Source organism: Haemaphysalis longicornis, unplaced genomic scaffold, assembly GCF_048455015.1.
Source record: "Haemaphysalis longicornis isolate Haplotype H1 unplaced genomic scaffold, Haemaphysalis longicornis Haplotype H1 scaffold_1, whole genome shotgun sequence".
NCBI lineage: Eukaryota > Metazoa > Arthropoda > Arachnida > Ixodida > Ixodidae > Haemaphysalis > Haemaphysalis longicornis.
In genome coordinates, this window is record NW_027526203.1 from 242,707,486 (window position 1) to 242,730,250 (window position 22,765).

At 46.6% G+C, this 22,765-nt stretch overlaps 1 protein-coding gene across 2 annotated transcripts in view; it reads left to right on the forward strand.

The window, feature by feature from the left end:
- Positions 1–7,599: 7,599 nt before the first annotated feature.
- Positions 7,600–22,765, forward strand: part of LOC144143387 (nose resistant to fluoxetine protein 6-like) — a 69,451-nt gene continuing 54,285 nt past the window's right edge. The window contains exon 1 of one of the 2 annotated variants that reach the window (XM_077675155.1): positions 7,600–8,301. In XM_077675155.1, coding sequence (XP_077531281.1) covers positions 8,043–8,301 — 259 coding nt within the window. In that variant the 5' untranslated portion in view covers positions 7,600–8,042. The remainder of the gene's footprint in view (positions 8,302–22,765) is intronic. The other variant, XM_077675151.1, reaches the window with a different exon arrangement.

Here is a 22,765-nt window from a genome sequence, read left to right on the forward strand (position 1 = left end):
ACTTCCGACTTGCAAAACATTATACCTAGCGTTCCAGACCACTCTTCCAAGAGCCAGCGGTTCCCGCATCGCTAATGTAAAGTATATATTGTGTAGCCAGTTGACAATTTTACGTAGTTTCGGCATTTTAAGCAGTTTAGATGACTACTTCTTGTATAGCGCTCGTGTAGTAAGCGTCCCCCGAATTCCCCAAAACGTTCGCAGACGTGTGGTCGTGCTGCCGACCGCTGTACTTGTTCACCCAGCGCAATAAAGTGCTTCCTGCACCCTGGTTTGACTCTGTATGGTAAAGGTTCGGTTGATTTTATTTCCTTAGTACTTATATTAACTTCGATGACTCTTCTCCCACCTCAGATTTTTCTACTAGCGTACCATTCACCGAAGCGTGGAATATGCGCTAGTGTGGAGCTACTTGGACTTAGAGCTCGATACAGTTTACAAACTAACAAACTAAAAGCACATTCCTCCAGGCGGAAATCGTGTCGTGGCTTAATTTCAACTGAGCTAACGAATAGCGACGACCCGCCGGCGGCCGGCCGAGTAAACGCTGGGCCGACTGATTCTCTCGCAGTGTTCGCGAGCCGGGCAGTAGCGCAGTCAAGCCAAGCCATTTTTTTTTCTGATGTCATGCGAGACGTCATACAAAGTGGCAAGGAGGATGCACGGAGGAAGACAGCATTTTTGAATTGATTTTTTCTACTGAATAAAGTCGTTTAAACGCGGCGAGCGTGGTTGAAACATGGCCTAGAGACTCCAGACTATAATTTTCGCGAGTAATCTCGCAATGTTTACAAATCACTTCAGTGTCCCTTTAAAGTCGGGTGATGTTCGTCTGTTACTCAGTTATTAACGCGAAAGCATTGATTGTTGATTGTAGGGTTTAACGCGCCGACGCAACGCAGGCGATGAGGCGCGCCGTAGTGGAGGGCTCCGGATTAATTTTTACCACCTGGGGATCTTTATCGTGCGCCGAAATCTCGTACACACGGGCGTTTTTGCTTTTCGCCTCCATCAGAAAAGCGGCCGCCGCGGCCGGGAAACGAACCCGCGACCTCGTGCTCAGCAGCGCAACGCCTTAGACGAAAGCATTAAATGTCTCCTTACGCGAAAATCCGTTGTGGGCATGATGGAGCGACAGCCGCTCGACATGACTGACGGCGCAAACAGAACAGAAAATTGGGAAACTTTTAGTCTGGAATTCGAACCCGCTGGATCCGTAATGCGATCTCAACCCCCATTCCGTGCGCCATTGCACGTGGACGTAGTGAATGCGTTATGGCCTCCAAATTAGAAACGTCTAGGATACTCAGCAATATATCGCATTCATGTCATCAGTTAAGTAATTGAAAAATACGCAGATTACACCAAACTCCTTCCCATGACATTGATGGATTGAAAAAAATTAGCGCCAATCCACACTGTGAACGTGGTTGGAAAGCAAAGCTCTAAACGACACCCACAATGATTACCCATGCGACGTCACTTAAATTCACTCACGTCGTTCTACAAATAGTGAAACCAGACAGAAGTGGAATGCACTTAGCCACACCCTCTATTACTTCAAAGAGATATTGTTGGTAAGGTTAAATTAATGCACGATGCATGAACGGTGGTAGATTGATTTGTATTGGTGTAGCAAATGACTGGAAACTCTTTTTTTATAAAATTAAAGCTCAAACCCGGTTAGACGACCTGACTTCTCCGTCTCTGCCGTCGCGGACGGAGGCGATGAGATCGGCTGCGGAGACGGGGGAGGAGCAAGAGGAGGAGGAGGGAGAGCATGAGGAAATACTTCTATTCAAATTTCTGAACGGCACAGAGTGCCGCCCAGGTGAGTGGTTCCTTCTTCACTGTAGCGCATATTCAGTCCGCGCCGCGTGTGCTCTGCCCACCAGCTGAAACTGGGTAGGCAGAGATGGGCTGGACCGCAGCATCTCACATTCCTCTTGTTCGGTAGTTGACGGAAAGAGAGGAGGGTCTCAGGGCTAAAGTCGCACACCCCGATTATGTGGCAGAGTGTTTCTACTTCTGAGCAAAATTTACATTCAGCGCCGTAGCGATTCGGGTGAATTAAGTGAAGACGCGTCGGGGGTTGGAAGGAGCCGGATTGTATGAGCCGTGGGCTAGTTTGATGTTCTATGTAAAGCTCAGGGCAAGGCGAAGATAGGGTCTGTCTCAGAAGGCGATAATGTTGAGTTATGTGCCTGAACGAGACAAGCGGGTGACTGTCCCCGTGCAGCTCCATAGCACGGGGGTGAAAGTGCAGGCTTGGTGGGCGCATTCGTTGCCCTCCTGTTGTCCCCTTTCTTTGTCCGTGTCTATTTTGCGCTTTCAGTTTCCATTATGCATCACCAACAGGCCCAAACCATGACCCTTTTGGCCTCCATGGAAGCGTGAGCTGGTGTCCAGATGAGCTGAATGGAACCATTTCGTGAGTGGTGTTTAGCACGCGCAGTGCAGGTCAGGACACCAAACCTGACTGGTTATTCTGGTAGGCTCGTTTGGAATCGGTGACTACCTTACGAACCCCTGTTAGAGTGAGAGCCAAGGCGATGGCTGCCTTTTCTGCTGCCGTCATTTCTTCGCTCTCTAATGAGGCACACGCAAGAAGGTTGGTTCTGGAGGTAGCCACAATGATGGCGTACTGCTGCCCTCATTGTTGGGAGGCGTCTGTGTAGATAACTGCATGATGCCCACCGAGGCTGGTGTTCACCGCTTGAGCCCCTGCTTGTCGGCGACCCTCGTCATGTGAGGGGTTTATAGTTCAAAGCATAGGGAGCATCTTTATTTCTTGTCGCCAGAAGTCCAGGAGTATGTCCAGCGGATTGGCATTCTGTGCTGCCCAGCTAATCTGGAGAAGGATGCTGCGAACAACCGCAGTTCTGCTCATTCGGTGCTTCTGTATAGAAAGATGGCCCTCTAACCGCTCTTCCACCGTGTTGTAGAGCCCCGTGCTAAGCAACCTTTCGGTGGACGCACTCATGGGAAGACAAATGGCTTGCTCAACCGCCTTTCTAATCATTATATAAAGCATCTTAATTCCGCCTTGCCGAGAAGAAGGCAGGGAGTTGACGTAACTGATTCTCAAGAGGACAAAAGCTTGAACTAATCGAAACGTATCAGATTCATTGAGGCCTCGCTTCTTGGTGTAAACTCGCCTGATCATGTGTATGATTTTATTGATAGTGTGTTTGAGGCGCTGCAAGGATCCGCCACTCTTGGGGTTGGTCTGAAGATGTAGGCCCAGGATCTTGATGCTGGGGCTTGGAGTGATGGCCTGGCCATCAAGGAGTATTTAAATGTGTTCTTTCGGCTGTCGTTTGTCCTGAGGGCGGACGACAAGGAGGTGAGAATTTTTACGTGTGTACTGGAAGCCACAGGCTTTAGCACACTGGGGTACTAGAAGTGAGATGCCATGAGTTGGTGTGAGCTTCCTTTAATCGCTATCGTGTGGCATTCAGCGAGAATGCAGGGGTTAAACCCGTAGATGTTATTGGTGAGTGCACCACTTTTCTTCCCCGTCTCCGCGTGGGCTCGTAGCTCAATCGGTAAGATAACGGGCTCTTGCTTCGTTACTCTGTTAGTTCCAAGTTCGATTCCTGGCGGTGCAGTAAATCCTTTTATTTGTTCGCGGGAGTTTTCTGGTGACACCAACGGTCGCGAAATGACCCTTGGGGGGTAGAGGTAAAAAGCTTTGCTTTAAAAGCGTTTGATTCAGTAGACACCGCCGTAGAGCTGAAATAATTAAAAAACGAGGGAATAGAGGAGACCTACATAAGACTTCTAGACGACACATTTCACGGATGTACTGGAAGGATAATTCTCCACAAGAAATGCGATAAATTCCCGATCCGAAAGGGCATTAGACAGGGAGATACCATCTGGCCAAAACTATTCACAGATTTCCATATATTCACAGATTGGGTATAGAGGAAGCTTGACTAGGAAAAAATAGGATTACGGATAGACAGGGAACACTTGACCAGTTTGATATTTGCCGACGACATAGTCTCGCTAAGTGAGTCTGCTGAACACCTGCAAAAATGCTTGAGGAACTACAATCGGAAAGCAAGGCTGTGAGACTAAAGACAAATATGAATAAATCTATAAAGTGATCATGAATAAGCATGCAGAGTGCGCCTTCTTCAGCCTGTGTAACGGAACCCTAGAACAAGAGCATATCTAGGTCAAGTTATCAGAGCTGACCCGAATCACAGGAGAAAAATTCGGCGCAGAATTGGTATTCGGTAGAGCGCTTTCGTTACGCACTCCCAAATAATGAAAAGTAAGCTACCACTATCACCCAAAAGGAGAATATACAACCAATGCATCCCGCCGGGTATCACAAATGGAGCGACAACTTGCCACCTTGCTAAACAAAACACTAGAAAGCAAACATAGGTCGGCCAACGGGTCACGGAACGAATAATGCCCGGAGTAACACTAAGAGACAGGAAGCGAGCATCCTGGATCAGGCAGACAACTCGAGTAGAAGGTACAATTATAGGACAAATTACGAAAAAAGAAATGGACTTGGGCTGGCCATGTCGTGAGACGAACTGACAACCGGTGGACAACCGGGGAGACAGAGTGAATACCGCAAGACGGATCTAGAAGAAGGGGAGTGCCAATAACTATGTAGATGGAGGGACGAAATAAGGAAACTTCGGGCAAAGAATGAACTCGAGCAGCGCAGGACAAGAGCGGTTGGAGGTCAATGGGAGAGGCCTTCGTCCTGCAGTGGACCTAAGTAGGATTATGACGATGATGATGACAGATGTATGTACTGAGATGTGCAGGGGTAGTTTGAGCAGGCTAAACAGTGAAGTAGCAATGCCCCTTTACGAAAAATAGCGAATGCGTTGGGCCTACGAAGCGCGAAAAGAAGAAAATAAGAGAGGAGAAGAAAACGACGCCAAGTCAAAAGGATCACGGCGATGGTGATAAAAGGAAATAACTGCACCACACAGTGTCTCGAGCTTGCTAATGGAAAATATAGCAAAGGGCAAGCCTTTCATTCGTGGTAGCGGAGAGAAGAAGGATACGACACGAAGGGAAGAAGTTTATAAGGATGGATGATGACGGGAGGACACAATCGTACCACTTAACAAGTTTCTGCTTTCGGCGCTGTCTCTGTTGCCAGGGGCCATGGAGTTTGTACATCAGCGGCAGATGTAAAACATGGTCGCCTACAGAATTACGCCAGAAGGAACATTCAAGGACAGGCACATATGTCTCACGGCCAGGAAACAGGCAGGCTCTCGATACAACTAAAACCACGACCTGCCGACATCACCGCGACCGTTGCGACGCGAAGAGCACACGCCAGACATATACATATATCCATGGGATTGTCTGAACAGAACATGAGATAAAAAGGCCTGGCCCTATGCTGAGGGGGTATTTCCTGACTGGTCTCTTGACTGTCGCGTGTGAAATCAACCAGATACCTTTAACAACTGCTTCATTTTATGTCGAGATGTTGTGTTCCGTTGAAACGTTCTGCTGCTGGCTTTAAACAAAAGTACTAGCATCACACCCTGTACTACCCGATTCTAGCTTTCCAAAAAAAAAACTCTTCCTCGCCCTGTGATGTTTTCGTACACTACACTGTTTAGCATGTGGAGAAAGATAGATAGGAGAGAGAGATGGAGAGAAAAAGGCTGAACTTTTCAGCCAGTGAAAGGGATTGACCGCGAAGTCTAACAACCTCGCAACAAAAGCCAATTTCAGTAAACGACACGAGCTTGGGCATCGTGAGTATGGGGATCAATCTTGGCCGCGTCATTGAATGTACAGTTATTGTGGATAGCGTTGCATCGTAGAGCATCCAAGGGTAGTTTTAATGCAGTTGAGAAAACAAGAACCGATTTGTAACCTACGTTATATTTCCCCACTCAGAAACAGAGGGTTCTGGTTTCTTTTCCCGGAACTTTCGAACTGGCAAAATCGTTTTGCTTTTCTTATCTGTGCTCAGCCGCGCACGCGCCGTTGCATCTCCCATGCAAACACTGTAATAACCACAAGGCAACAAGCCTACGCAGAGAAAAAAGTACGCACCATGATGAGCTGTTTGTCGCTGTAAGAAAGAATAAATGACTATATTTGTGTAAACAAGAAGGGTGTAAAAATAGCTACATGTTCATGGGAATTGTACGGCACCTTTTATAAGGCTATTCAAGGTGTGCTGACGTATTTAGAACCAAGTTCATTTATTTCGTTCGTTAGCCTCGGAAGTGCCACAAGTTGGTGTGAGCATATCTCTGCTAAAACGTTATGCGTTTTTACCGTACACGTAATTTTGCATTGTTGTTCTGGATTTCGGGTCTTTTAATAAGTCCACTGCTGCACTGACACGTGCTTGCTATATATCGCATTGATAGTTGGCTACCAGTGTCGCGTACACACTTTTATTTTGTACCTGCCACCTTGCGGTCTTCTTAAAATTGCCCACTTACCCGCCGCGGTGGCTCAGTGGCTAAGGCGTTGCGCTGCTGAGCACGAGGTCGCGGGTTCAATTCCCGGCCGCGGCGGCCGCTTTTCTGATGGAGGCGAAAAAGCAAAAACGCCCGTGTGTACGAGATTTCGGCGCACGATAAAGATCCCCAGGTGGTCAAAATTAATCCGGAGCCCTCCACTACGGCGCGCCTCATCGCCTGCGTTGCGTCGGCACGTTATACCCCCACAATCAATCAATCAATCAAAATTGCCCACTTCTGGTTAAAATAAAATATTAGTCAAAATTGATATCAACTATAAAGCTTCCTATCCCTTGACGCATTCAAAGCGCTGACTTGAAATACAAAACCGAAACGAGCCCTGGAGATGTTTGCTACCTAATTTTTCTGCACGAATTCCCGTTTAAAAATTGCCTAAACCATTTCGCTATTTGGCCCAAAAGAAAGGGTATTGTTTTCTATCTTACTGTCCATATTTCTTTCACGTGCGCCTGCCGCCACAATCCGAACAGACAGCTACAATGTGACGAACAAAAAATATCGGTATGGCAGCATTTTGCTGCCAGAAGAGGTGGAGGAAACTTTTTGTGTTTTATGCAGACTTCTCGAGCTTGCTAGTAAGAATCGCTATAAACCGTAACGCTTTGCTAAAAGGGTCACGTTTCACTTTTCACTGACAATAATGGAACAGGTCGGAGGCCGCAAAAATGCGAAAGAAAGGGCACGGCTCCAAATGGGAAATAAACAAGGTCACCTGTTTTAAAAGCGCCTAAGGAAACATATACAATCTTGCGTTTGTTGCAAGCATTTACCAGAAAACAAGTTGCCGCTTGGGCCGCGTGTGGTGACGAGCCGGTCGACACGCCACCGGTCGGCGTCTGTGGTGGCAGCGGTCATTTAGGCGCGGTGCCAAATCAGCGATACTTTCGACATTCAAGGGCACGTGTGTGTGATGGCCGAAGCCATCGTTTCCCTTCGCGTGGCGCCGATAAGCTTTGATTTTTTTTCCTAAACGATGCCCCTCCGCGTTCACTACTAGACAAAGAGGAAATACTTTTTTTTTTCACCGGACACCCAATGTTTTGTGTCGTTATACGATCCATAAGGTTATCGACGAGGAGAACGGGGAAGGTGGGCTTCGGGGCAGCGCCGTGAAGCCATACGCGCACAACGGAAGGCCTTCTCTTCATTGGTGTCGCGTGCCCCGGAGAGGGCAAACGGGCGAGCGTAGAAACAAAGCATTAGTTGGAAGGTGGCGACGTTTGTCTTCGATGACAGCGGCTGCTGGTGCGTGTAACTGAGCCTTTAGCACGCCGGACAGCGTCCAGTTGTGTCTTCCACCGAGTCGCATCCGGTGCACCTTCCACGGTCTGAGGCACGTTAACCCCTCGTTGACTTCTCGTTTCCATGTCCGAGCAACGTGTCCAGGTGCAGTTTGACGTTGAGGCACAATGATTTGAATGGAGTTCTCCTGCTGAAAGCAAACCGACCCCGGCGAGAAACTTGTACGACACTGGTGCCACGGTACGCCGTGGTCTCTCGGATTCTTGCATTTAAGTGGCAAGCATCTACAAGCATACAAAGATGGGACCGGCATTGCGACTGGTCCTAGCCACGCTGGTGGGATCCGCTACGCTGTTCAGTGGTTCCATGGTCAGCGCTCAAGAGACGGCCACAAAGAGTCTCGAAGACGAGCTGACAGATATCAGCGGCATGCTCATGAAGAAACTGATGCCGATAGCCTCGGAATTGGCCACGAGCCCCGAGCTAAGTCCCGAGTGCGCCGGAAGCCTGTTCAAGGTGCTCAAAGCAACTAGGACCAGGGAGCCCTGGGTGCTAAGAAGTGAGTGCTCTCCCGTATTTTTCTTTGCTTATCCTCCAAAGCAGTGCGGAATGCACTAGGCGTTAGGGAACGTAGAAGGAAAATAGTGGTAGAAATGGTTATGTAGGCATAAAAATAGTTACGTGACTGTTACTCTAGTCCCGCTGACAGGACTACTCATGTGTTTACTGTACCACACTCCAGACGTGCAGCATCTTGCCAGCAACACTATTGTCCGGTCCAATGTTCTGCGCATTATCAACAGCACTATTGCCGCAGCCAATGTTCTGTCGCGGCCAATGTTCTTGATTTTACAATGTTCATGGCAAACACGAGGGGCAGAAACATGGAGCCGGTCCAAACGTCTCCCTACTCGCATATTGTTACGATGCCCCCGATAAAATGCGAATAGGCAATAAGCCCTTCAAGCTTTCGTCTAATTCATGTTGCCGGCATTTTCAATATAATTATTCTTACAGGCAGAATTTTTCCTACTCTTCTTTTTTTAACGGGATCTCACTGAGTTCTGGCCACGGTAATATCCCGTTAGGATGCAGTTTTGCCGGCGTTCTAAGATCTCGTGTACATTTGCTGCTGCTGCTACTCAATTTTGTAATGCTCCGCATGTAGGTCTCGGGTACTCTGATAAGACACCAGAGCCGCCCCCATACTTCGGCAGCCGTCAATCACGATTATGTACGAGGGTGCACATTCTCTAATTTCATCGGGCATGAAAAATAGGGTGGTGGGAAGGGAAGGATGGTGTACAAGCACGGAATAGGCTTCAATGAGAGAAGACTTCAACACGCCCATACAAACTAGGTGCCTTGGGGGAGGTGGTAATGCATTGTGCGGGGGTGTAGCCACGATAAAGAGCCTATGGGTGTCGTTCGTCATACAGCCGTAGCTGTAACTGCCATTTTTTGAAGATATTTACGGCGTTATTACATGCAGTGCACTCTCCGCCCTCCTTTCTTATACCAGCATCATCTTGGGTGGGATTTCATTTAAAAGCATAGGGGTTGTATCATCTGCAACAACACTCCCATACACTACTGAGAACGTTAATTTAACTCCTTCTAAAAGCACATTTCAACCCCTGAGCATCATCCTTCCAAAATATTTTATAAAATTAAACTTTCAGAAGTTCATTTTTCAAGATAGCACCACCAACCGCTGTTAATCGCAGCACGCTTAGAGCGGTTGGCCCCAACTTCTTTATTTCAAAATTGAAGTTAACCACAAGTAGTGTGCTTACTACCATTTGAATGGGATCCACAGATTAAGCAGAGCCAGTACAGCCCTTCACGTCAGTACGAACAAAGTTGTAGGAACTTTTGGTAAACATAGTTGCGCAATTTTTGCTCGTTTTATTTGAGATCTGCTCAAGGCAAACTGCCACGAAAACTAGTCACTGCGACAGAAGGACCACTCTTTGACTTTATGTCCGATATCTGTACTCACCGAGGAGTTTCTTTTTATTTTCGCAGTCACGCATAGACCTCTTCCCTACACCGGCGCGTGTAGAGCCACTACATAAACTATGCTTTATTTAGTGACGCTAGTTTTTGTGGTTGAGCACGGGGCTGCGCGTGTGATCCCGGCAGCAGCGACTATTGTTTTTGACAGCACAGAACAGAAACGCCCATGTTTCAGGATTTCGGCGCCAGTTGAAGATCCCCGAGTGGTCGAAAGCGATCCGCAGCCCTCCACTACGGCGCGCCTACATAGCCCACGTGTAGCTTCGACGCGTAAAAACCTCAAAGTGTGAAAAGACCGCCCAGCCATGTCAGGAGCTTTTCGGGTCCGCAATATATCGGCTCTGGGCACAAAAGACACGCGCCGTGTCTCGCATTCATTAAGGATTTTTACTAATCCGCGTTCACATATCGGCGTCCTAGCCTCCCCTGTGCCGATCACTCGACGATTCAGGGCCGATGCATCGCCACCGCGTACGCCTGCGTTCATTACGTTCGGCTTATCGGTGTACTGAGTTTATAACAGGTGCGCACGATCGGCCTCGAAATGAAGCAATAAAATATTGTGTATACAGCACCACGGAACACCGTAAGGAATTAAAACAAAAATGGCAGCGTCTAGTGCTGGACGCTGCCATTTATGTTTTCATGCGCCAGTTTGTTTCACTACGCTGGTTTGCTTGGTGTGCGCGCTTGTTTTGACACGCTGGTGGTGGTACACAACGGCCAGTGTGGCATGAATCTTCTTGGCACTGTTCCCCTTGAAATATAGAAAGCGCATCAATTGTCATGCACAGACTTCTGTGATTGACGATGTCATGTTTGCTTTAATGTGCCAGCGTTGTTCCCTGGAAATATGTAGAACAAAAATTTTATATTACGCAACGCTACAGGTTTTTGCAACAGCCACTAAATTTAACCCAAAAGCCGGTGAACGTAAACCAAGTACCACCCACGTCAACCCGGGGGTCCCGGTTTATTCCAGCCGACCGAAAGTCGTAAAAGAGGGTCTCGTGCAAAACAGAACCCATAATTCCAGACTTCCTTGGGTACCATCGAACTGTTTGCATGTTTTTTTCAGAGCTGGTTGGCCCGATATACATTGGTATAAACTTTTAAGGATGCAGGATGTGCAGCTGTGCTGCCTTAACTACAAAGGAATCTAATTGGGCTCAGAGAGTGTCACATGTCTGTCCTGTGAGGGGACATATTGCCGTCTTGGGAAACAGCTGATTATGATAGCAAAGCAAATGCGTCTAGCTACACAAGTTCGGCATGACATTCCAGCTGAAACGCTTTTCGAATTACCATCAAACGGTAATTTAATTTATTCCCAGAGCTGATAACGATGCCCAGACTGGCCATTTTTTAGGAAGCTACAATGACTTCATGACTTGCACTGTTTCGAATTTATTTTAATCAAAGAAATTCAATGTAGTCATAATCACACGCAAGGAATGTTTCCATGGGGCGTGGTGAGTTTTTCCGCACCCCACTGATGTTAGCAAGTTCCGGAATGAAAGCATTTAATTGCATGGTCGCATGACCCATGAGGCAGACTTGCACCAAACTTCGGATAGTCAACTATACATAAAGAAATGCCCGGCCGACTGAGTGATCCATCTTAGCCCAGCCGAAACTGCTAGACCTAGACACTTAAAATTCTAGGAATATTCCCTATGCTGGCGTAGAGTGTAATGAAGACTGGATTTTCGGAAATTCCAGCCCCAGTGGTTGAAAAGGAGGAGATATTGTTCTCACATATTCGTAATTATCTCGCGCCACGGTTGAGATGCCGCAGTGGTTTTTGCTTGTGGATGAGGGCTGTAAAATGTTTTTTTCAAGATTACGTTCATGGTTTGGCCCTACCTAAACCCTGTAGTGCCAATCTGCTTTCGGAATACATTGCCAGGCGGTACGGTCGCATCGGAAAATATTATAAGAAGCACTGCAAGCAAAAATAAATGTTGTGCTCTGCAGGTGGGCCGAGGGTTGGAAGGTCGCTGTGTACAAAACTGGTCGTACACAATAATTAGCTAGTTTGTCCAAGTCGTTATCAGAAGGTGACATTTCTTCAAGAGATTCTACCATAGGCCATATAAACAATCGATTTAAAGGTGCTTTTTTGCAACCCACAAGCCATAGCGGCGTAAAGGACGAGTCATGGTGTATTGGCATGAGACGTGATATGAGTAGGAATAAGTAGAGCTTTCTAGTTCACCGCAATTGGAGGAAGAACCTATGCTAACGCCCTACTTGATTGCAGTTCAATTGATGCAGTTGAATTGGTTGAGTTGAGTCAATTGGTTGAGTCAATTGGCAGTTCAAATGGTTGTATGTAACTGGATGAGTAGTTTGTCAGTCTCACGGTTAGAATACCTACAAATTTAAAATAATTTGTTTGATATCCATGAGGCAACAACTTGTCGCAGGGTAAAGGTCATGACGTACACTTGGGTATGGCTGGGATTTATCGCTTATAGCAATAGTAACAGAAAAAGACATTTTTATATGAGCATCCCACTTATCTGAACAGCAGTTTTCGTGCAATCAGTAAAGTAGTGATTATGGCCCCGAGTGATATTATCATATGTCTGCGTCATAATTCGTTAAAACAAGAATAGTAAAAGCCCTCGACAACCATAGAGTACACAGTGGTAGCAGCTGCGCTGTGTAGTAAATGTAATTATGTACGCAGGTGAGGTGTGCTTGCAATTTATGTTCATCACAATGCTAAAAAATACCCTCTGTGGGATATCAACGCCATACTCTGAAACACTTTATTTTCCCAGTTAACCTAATTGGCGCATTACAGTAGTTCTTATCCTAGGGTTAAAATCCAGCAGGTTGGATGAATTTATTTCGCCCCAGTAACGCTTGAAGTTAATATCAGTTGAGTCATTAGGCCAAAATCATCGCGTGCCACATGACTATTTCCTGAATTCTGGGGTTACTGTGACAGGCCATCTACTGTAATAATTTTAAAACTCTTGCTGTTTCTTGTGAGCGTCCCACTTGCAAGCAACTAGCGGTAGCACCCCGCGATGCCCGGGTCATCAACTATACTAATGACAATAATTGGTATAACACGTGACACCTTAGGAAACGGCGCTAAAAACTCGGACAGAGAGAGGGTAAACAGTCACGAGTGCTGACGAGCAACTGGGGAAATTTTATTAGAGTTGGCAATAAATAGAAAGGAAAAAACGTAATCATACGCCAGTGCGAGAAAGAAAAGCGAGATAAACAACGCTTAAAAAGCGGCGTCGGCTATAAAAGGCGATGAAACACACAAACAATATTTTCCTGTGGCCAGATACGCAATCTCCTGCTCAAAGAGTGACACGGAAGTGAACTCACGCATCCCTCCCCTTTAAAGGGGCACTGACACAAAATTTTGAAGGCGAGATAACTTCGGAGATAGATTGGTGGGAACACATATACATCATCTGCAAAATATCAGCGGCGAATACAGCCTAGAACATATTTAAAATCAATTTTGAAGTGTGCGAAACGCAACCGAGCAGCCAGCAGAGGACCACGCGCAATTGTAAATAAACAACATCCAAACACGTCACGAGTTTGTGTTTGCCGGTTCCGCACTACCGGCGTTTTTAGCCGGCTCGCCCGGCTCGCCGCTCCAATCGGAGGGCCGGAGGGCGGAGCTTCTCCTCTCGAGAACGAATGACCCGATCGTTGGCGGCGGAGGCGCCGTGATTTCGTCAGCTAATCGGGCAGCTGTTCGCGACCAAAGTTCTACAGCGATTCCAGGCACTCTGTTTCTATTACTGTTTATTACCACTGGATGCGAAAACGCGCCGGAGGCACGAAAAGCTCACTGAGCTAGCCGCCCGGTCGCTGTGCAGGCGGCGGCCACGGCCGCGAAGTGGCCCAGGCCGGCGCAAGTAGCTCGAGTGATAGCTTGTTACCGCTGCACGAAATTGTCCCCAAGTCCCGACCATGGTGGCTTACATGAGAAAGGAGTTAATGATGCGATGGCGGGTTGCATTAAAAATTGTCATCTGCACCGCTTACGAGAGCGGCACTCGAATATCCGCCGCAGTGCTGAGCCGAACACATCTGTAGGCGGACCTGTAGGCAGACCGGCCGGCTGCTCCAAGCGCGCGTCGCGCGTCGTTCTTTAGCCGCGGTAGCATTTGCACTCGCAGCGCCTGCGTCACATCCACGGTCGCTTTTTAATTAAGCGCCTCACGAGATCAGTACGTGGGGGCATTCGCAGAAACTGCCGTCGATGCGGATTCGACAGTGCTACGGCGGCTCTGCTCTGTGATATCCCTCCGACGGTCACGTGGTCAGCTTTGTTCACACAAAATCCACAAAATCCATCGTTTCGCGGCACTCGCTGAAACCGAAACTGCGACTGGCCGCATTGAAAATGCCTCTAATTAAACAACCGTCGCACGCTGAAGCAAAGGAGGTTTCTACAGGTTATAAGTAGGTCACTAGCTACTTATCGCAACAAAAAAAAACAAGATGCAAAATTTTTGTGTCAGTGCCCCTTTAATGCTTGTGACTGAAGCCTCAAAGATTATGACTGAAGCCTCAAAGCCTCAAAGAAGAGAAATTTGCGAAAAAAGGTTTCAGCACTTTTCAGTCTATCGAGGGTGTAATCTTTGAAAAAATCAGCCAAATTGAACCCCTTAACCCCAATAGGAGTGTACTCCTGAAATCTGAAGCCGCTAGAACCACCAGTTTGGTTGGCCCGTGACATCACCTGTTAGGCCATTTCGGCCCATCGGTGGTGCAATTTCAAAAAAAGAAAAAAAATCTTTTTGCCCTTTTAGCGCCGCCGCGGGGCTAAATCCTTAAAATGGGTTTCGTGCATTTCTATCTGTAACATTTTTTAGTAAATACAATTGGATATATCAATCGGTGGAAAACATCCAGTTCCCTCCCAAAATGCAGATTCACATCATTAGTCTTGCTTACGGCAAAGACCTAAAACCACTTTTTAGAGATTCTTACGGGCTACATATACAAGCAAAACGCACTTAGACATCTGGGAAGGCGAGCAAGACAATCACGAAGTTGCGAAAACATAATTTCTCCTCTTTTAATCTGTGAGGGGTGCAATTTCTGAAAATACCGCCTTAGTGAGCCCCTACGTCGTGATAGAAATGTGATTCCGACGTTTCAAGTCTCGAAGTCGCCCTGTTTTGGCTGGGTGTTGATAAATCAGTCATTCAGTCTGTAAGTCAGTCGGTGTATCGGGCACTTCTTTTTATAGGAATAGATCTAGCCGCTATGTGTCACATAGTCATTATGACAACGTGAACTTTTTTCAGCAATGTAAATAAACAAACAATTAAAATGTTTTTGGGTTAAATGTATGATGCTTGGCCGGGTAACAGCATGGCCATGCCGTAAAGGGCTATAAATGCCATATGACTACGCTGCACGCACGTGCGTTTATTGTAACATATAAACAATCTCGTGGATTGATAGCAAAGTGTGACCTTACAGACAACTTCACCCCATTCATCTCGCCCAAGTCCGAATCATTGGTATCATAACTAATAAAAACATGCAATTTAAATGCGTTTATATCATACCCGTGATGCACAAATTCGGCAAGAGCGAAATGATGGAGCTAAAATTGTACGTCTCCTTCGCTCAAATACGAAGGCAATTAGTCATGTATTGCGCAAATCAAAAAATGAGCTCTTTGATATAAACACCCCACGGAGCATTTTTTCTGCTATTCCTTTTATAAGTGTGGCCACAATCCGTGATTTTTTCAGAAGTTTCTCTCATTAGTCACAGAACCAACCAATTTATGAGGCATTATTTTATTTTCGTGACGCCAAAACTGGGTAACACATACAGAAACATGCGTTAACGTTAATTAAGGGCAAGTGTGAGTGACCTGGAAAACGAAGAATGTTTAGCAAGCACATACTCCTGACCTTTTGGCCTTCAAAACAATACGACCAGTCGTGTCATCTTCCCTAGCAGTTATAATATGTTCAATTGACTTTGGAATGTGTCATGTAGGAAAGATCCACTTCACGAATGTCAAGCAGTACTCTTGGAATATTGCGTCGGAATGCATTTAATAATATAGTTGGTATTCAAAACAGGAAGTCTCGCGTCGCACGGGAAACACGTGACCCCGATAGTGGTCTAATCACGTGACTTCGTTCTCGCGGGGACCCATCTGCTTTTTATGCCAATGTGCATAACGTGCCCGAGACTGACGAACGCGCAAGCAGTCGGGTGGCGCCTCCAAGGAACTCCATCGCAGCAAGGCTGCGCTCAATTTCCCAAGAATCTCTCTTGCGTGCCTTTGTGGCAGCTTGATTAAATTGCTGGGCGCTTGTATTAAACTAGGCGACACTTTAAATAAGCCACATAACATCAACATGACCGTTGGCGTCGTCGTCGTTGTAGTCATCACCATGTCGATAGGCCCACTGCAGGACGAAGGCCTTTCCCAATGACCTCCTCCCTTTCCTGTCCTCCGCTGCCCGAGTTCATTCCTTGCCTCTAAACTTTCTTATTTCGTCCCTGCATCTCGTTAATGCCCCCCCCCCCCCTTCTTGGAGATCCGTCTCTCGGTAACCAGCACGCTGTTACCCTGGCGGTCCACCTGTTGTCGTTTCGTCTGACTACATGGCCAGCCCAAGTCATTTTTTTTCCTAATTTGAACTATATCTTCTAATCGAGTTTTCTCCCTGATCCAGGAGGCTCGTAGCCTTCATTGCATGGCTTGTTAAGCAGACCTAAGTTTTATTTCCAGTTGTCCAGTAAGGCACCAAGTTTCCGCTCCGAATGAAATCATCGGCAGGACGCAGTGGTTGTAAATTCTTCTTTTGAGTGATAGTGGCAGCTTAGTTTTCATTATTCTGGAGTGCTTGCCCAGTGCACCACAGCCCATACCTATTCCGCACCGGATTTCTTTATCGTAGTTTGAATCAGCACTGATAACTTGTCCAAGGTACGACAAAGCATTTGAATAAAAATATATAGCTCTTGGTTGGTTGGTTGTATTGGGTTTTATGGCACGGAAGTAACAAAGGGAAATATATAGTACTCTGAATAAATTCACACCCGCTCTGATTGCCTTGCATGGTGTTTGGGTTAATCTGAGTATGGAGAAGTGGAGGGACATGTCCTCATTTTTTGGGGCTGTCATGGGTGCCGACTACGAGTTTATAGTCCCGCCTTAACGAACTCTTCTTGTTCCCTCTAAATTTGAATTCTTTTTGACAGTGCCTTTTAAGTAATGAGGTGTCAAGCTGCTTAAATTTTTATTCAAGGATTTATAATAAACGCGCCAATACTTGTCAAAACCGTAAAAGTGGGACGCAGTTCGCGGTGCCTGAAGGCTCCGGAGGTTAGTATTGCAGACATCAGTACTGGGCCGTGACCGAATCAAAGCGCAGGAGCCAGGCCGAATGTCGACCATGTTCACTATTCCGCTTCGGATTGGTTTAGTGCGGGGGCTGTGCAAGTCCCCTAACGACTAAATGGCCTCCAACGAAGGTGGTGTAAGTTTAGTGACGCCTGAAGCGGAAAGTTGGGCTGGCAGCCGAGTGCTCTTTGAACCTTCCAGCAGCCATGAATTGGCATGAGCAAACAGCGTCCGTCGTTCACACTAAGGCTGTCCTGCGGTTAAACTTCACCGCAATGCACTAGATTGACCAGTGCACGCTGCCAACAATAAAATTCGGCAAATTATGCTGTGCAGCATACGAGCATAGGATTTGACTTAAAACTTCGGTCTGCGCCGTGGCATCACGCAATAAAATCCTAACGTTCTGCGTTGCGCATTGCAGCAGCACAGATCACATTTTTGAGTCAAATGGCATGCACGTTGCTGTCATTTGTTAACATTTTATTGTTGGCTGCAAGGACTTGTCATTCGAGTGCACTGTGGGGAAGTTGAACCACGCGATTGCCTTGTCGGACGCGGGCAGCGAGGCACATTTTGAAAACGTCATCAACATCATTACCAACAGCCTACTCAGGTCCACTGCAGGCCGAAGGCCTCTCCCTTTGACTTCCAACCACTCGTGTCCTGCGCTTCTCAAGTCCACTGTTGGCCACCAAATTTCCCTGTTTCATCCCTCCATCGTGTTTGCCTTCCCCGTCTCTTGGTATTCCCTCTGTTACCCTAATTGCCCATCAGTTGTCGGCTCGTCTCACTACATGGCCAGCCCAAGTCCATTTATTTTTCTTTATTTGAACTATAATACCTGTCACGTGAACGGATGGTGAGGTTGTCTTGACCAGCTCAGAGACATGTACGCAGGAAAGCCGTTGACTTGTTTGACAAAACACACATTTAATGCACACTTGGAAAACCCTTATAGCAAAACCACTTAATAAATAAACTACACACAAACGATAAACACTCACACCTCAACTAACAATTCCGAAATACCATTCACACCAAAACCCAAAAAGTCTCCACAATAAAGTTGTACACAACTAGTTCATATCACCTCAGTTCATCACGTCCTAAGTTGTCTCTCTACCTCTACAACCCCCTAGTTGTGTCCTATGACTGCGTCCCTATTGGACTGGCCTACCCCGGTCGTCGGGCGCTGACGGGTCGCCCCCTTGCGTGGCCGCGACTCGGTGGTAGGCGTCTTCATCTCGCTTCGGTGCCGGCGTTCGATGCGTGCGGTCAGTCATTGGACGGCGTGGGCTCCGCGCGTCCTGACTTGTTTCTTGGTGGCTACCCTCTGGTAGCCGCTCCCGCTGGAGGTCCTCGGTGCCGGCGCTCGATGTGCGTGGCCGTTCCTTGGACGGCGTGGGCTCCACGCGTCCTGAAGTTTCCTCGGTGGCTAACCCTTGGTAGCCTACTGCCGCTGGAGATCCCAGGTAGGCTCGGCACGAACGTAGCCTTTCGGGGCCGTCGAAACGAAGGTCGACGGAGCGTGGACGTTGGCCGCAGGGGCCCAACCGCCACCGCTTGGGCCGCGAAGACACAGGTTCGTGGTGCGCCTAAGATGCCGCAGCCCGATGCGAAGTCGGCCCGCTTCCGTCCTGGCTTGGTAGGCAAAGTCGTTGGTCTGGCCACGTCCCCCCTGGCTCGTTCCTTGTAGCTCACGTGCTCCTGCCGCCTCCTGGTTTCTTGCCTCTTGGTTTCTTGCCTCCCGGTTTCTTCCCTCTCGGTGTCTTTGTTCTTTTTTCCCTTTTCTTGGGTTTTGATGCATCAGGGGGGTGCCTTTGACACATGACAATATCATCTATTTGTCCCTGATCCAGGAAGCTGGTTTCCTGTCTAGAAGTGTTACTCCTATCATAATTCGTTCCATGGCCCGTTCAGCCAATCGAAGTTTGCTTTCCAGTTGTTTAGTAAGGCGACAAGTTTCAGCTGCGTATGTCATCACCGGTAGTATGTACTTGGTTGTATATATTTTTTTTTTTAGTGATAGAGGTAGCTTACTTTTCCTTATTTCGGATTTCTTGATCACAAGGTAATAGTAAAAGCACACTATTGCAAATGCACTTTTCAGCACCGAAAAATACCCCCCTCTGACGGCTCAAAGTCGATGATTTGTGTTTTATTTTACGGATCTCTGTGTATTGGCCGTCGGATTAAAATGCGGGCTTGCTTATGTTCGAATAAATACGGCGTATTCGCTGAAACTCCGTGGAATTTAAAGATTCTTACTCACTCCTCCAGGATACTAGCGCACTTCTTTGGTGATTTGACAAGTAGTCTTCATGACATTATTTCTATGCACGTATGTCAGAGCTAGCACTAACCCGGGTCGCTTTCCTTTTTTTTTTTTTTTTGACGCGTCCAATTATCGCACGGGAATTTTCCTTTTTAAAACGGGTTGATATTAGCGACTATTTCGGGAAACGTTATCACGATCTTAGGTCTGTTACTGAGGAGAAAGACTACTCTAATGCTACAAAAACAATGCTACAATATCAGAAGTTCCTATATACTAACTACCTGCCAAAGCGAGTGTGCTCTAACCATCATTGCGTGAAGTATATATAGTCCCTTATAGTATAATTCACCTCACTGATTAGGATTTAGGGTTAACCCCTCCTAAGTTTATAACTGGAGCTTCAAAGCAGGTGCTTATTAAATGAGTAAGCTGTGGACGAATGAAATCGTTTTCAATAGCGAGCATTCGCCCGGTAGCAACTCCGGCGCACCTCTTAATTTCAGCACAAATGGACTTAACTTCGGAAGCCCCTCAAGTACCGCCCTCCATTCAGACTTTTGATATTAGTTTAAATGCTTGAGGCAGTGTTTGAACGATTTCTTGTAATAATTTTCTACAAAATGTCCGAAATTACAAAATATTGTAGGCGTGAAGGGCCAATAAATCTACAAGTTCTTTTTTTTTTTTTGTGGGTCACAACTACAACTTAAATTTTCCTTACTCAGGCTGTTACAGCGCACAAAATATTACTTGGGAACTGTGAATGCGGAGGCGCGTGTATGATTATCACATTCAGAAAACTTGCCCTTTAAAAAAGCTTGTGAATTGAGCATCCAAACTAAGTAAAATATCTAATTCTGTCCGCTTCATACAATCTACGAGGTGCGGTCTACAGTCAACCAAAATGTATTGGGGCGCATGGCATGCAGCATGAGAAGGTTTACGTTATCTTTTTCTCGCATAGTTATTTCCGCTCACAACACGATTTGAGGAATGAAACCAAAAATTCCGCTTGAACCACTGAGCAAATTTTATTTCCAAGTTTAGCGAGATGTGTTTCAATGCGAAGATTTCCGTATCTCTGACCATGCGTGTCAGGCACATTTATATCTTCCCCATTAGGCAGGGTGTTACACAAGTACTGTACACTCCCTCTAAGTGCGCGTTACGCTGCCCAACGCGTGGACAGGGTTTACGGTCTGGCCAAACTCAGCCACTATGAGTGAGCAGCGCAACGATGCACAAGGTTAAAAACCGCCACACGCCACAAACAAAGAACCAGCACATGAAAAATTAACATTTTATACATGGGTGCGGCTACGCAGCAAGGACATGCACGTTTTCAGGTGAGTGCTATCGTTTAGCACCACGAAGTTACGTCTCGTAGCTGTCGAGTTGTTCGCTTCGGAGGTTACTGCAAAAAAAAAGAAAAAAATATTTCATAATATTACGGTAAACAAAAAATACGACGTTCTGAGTTGACCCTGGTTAATTTTACTGCTGAAACTAGGGTACCAACTTTATATATTTATTAGCCTAAATAACCCAACGCATCTGTGCGCACCAATTTCTTCAACATTATCCCCACCCATCATCTTTACCACGTCATCATTTCGCGCAGCAAGTTAGGGCATTTTAGCCCGGCTAACATCGCCGGACTTTACTACAGCTCGTTCTCTCTCTCTCTCTCTCTCTCTCTCTCTCTCTCTCTCTCTCTCTCTCTCTCTCTCTCTCTCTCTCTCTCTCTCTCTCTCTCTCTCTCTCTCTCTCTCTCTCTCTCTCTCTCTCTCTCTCTCTCTCTCTCTCATATATGTAACGAAACGCTACAAGTAGAACATTATACTACCTCGATCCGGTCGTCTCTGCTTACCCCAAGCACGAGATAGAAATCCGGCGCAGACACTCCCATAATGAAAAGTAAGCTACTTCTATCACTGAAAAGGAGAATACACAATCAATGTATCCTGCCGGTGAAGTCATAAGGAGCGGAAACTTGGCGCCTTACTAAACAACTTGAAAGCAAACCTAGGTCGGCTCAACGCGCCATGGAACGAATAATAACTGAAGTCATACTTATAAAACAGAAAATGAGCTTCCTGGATCAGAGAGCAAACAGTGAGTAGAATATGCTAGGTTCAAAGAAAGAAAAAGAAGTTCACTTGAGCTGGCTATGAAATTAGGCGAAATGACAATCGGCCGAGTACCAGGGTGACAGAGTGGACGCCGAGAGACGGGTCTATAGAAAAAGAGGAAGGCCAATTACTCGATGGAGGGACGAAATAAGGAAATTCGGAGGCAAAGAACGGACTCTAGCTGCGCGGGACAAGAGCGGTTGGAGGTCCATGAGAGACGCCTTCGATCTGCAGTGGATCTAGTGGGCTGTCGAATTTGAAGGTGCAAATACGCCCCAATACATCGAAATATGGACCAAAACTTTATTAAATGATACGCAGGATTATAAATAGCTATTTGCGTTGCCACGAGTTGATGGTCCCCACACCATCGGGTCTCTACGGTGTATTAAAGTTTACATGAAATGCCTAGCAACGTAAATAGGTGAGGATTCAAGCTCGACAGAAAGGAAGCCCGTCACTCAATATTGGGCTCATATTAAACATCCCCAGGGAGTCTGAGCTAATTTATAGCCCTTCACTACGGCACGCCTTATAGTTCGGGCGTTTCCTCGGAGCACAAAATCCAATCTGAAAAGCAAGTATAACAAAATATTGCGGGAGATTGTACGAGAAACAAATGGACTAGATAACGGCAAAAAAGATAGGGCGGAGATCACAGTAGTTCACACCAACACGGTCATGCTATTAGCGTGTCAAATTTAGAATGTGCTTCTTTTTTTCCGTACTTGCGAATCGCAACCGAAAACCTCCAAATACTTTCACGACATAAATGGGCGCAGAAGCCGTAGGTTGCCTTCTTGGTTCTCTAGCAAGCGTTGGCTGCTCCCACTTGAAAGTTGCTTGTGGTAACCCTTTCAACTTCATTCCAGCGCCGAAAGGCGTTTTCAAGCAAAAAAAAAAAAAACATCAAATGGTCGGAAATATTGGCAAACTTTCCAATTTCGCGCTAAGAAACCTCAGCGGTGACGTAATAAGGAGCGTACTCAAAATGTAGGCATCGGTGCATTATGTACTGCTTATAATTCAACTGGTGTGATATAATGGAACTTGGAGGCGCTACTACAATCGGGGTTAAGTTTCTTGGCGGCGGCTTTGATGGGCGGACGCTAAAAGCGAACAGGTCCTAGTGACGTAATGATGTGCGGCGATAGAGCGGCTGGCGAGTCGCCACTGCTTCATCGGTTTTCCTTAAAAGATGAACGATTTCTTAGAAAAC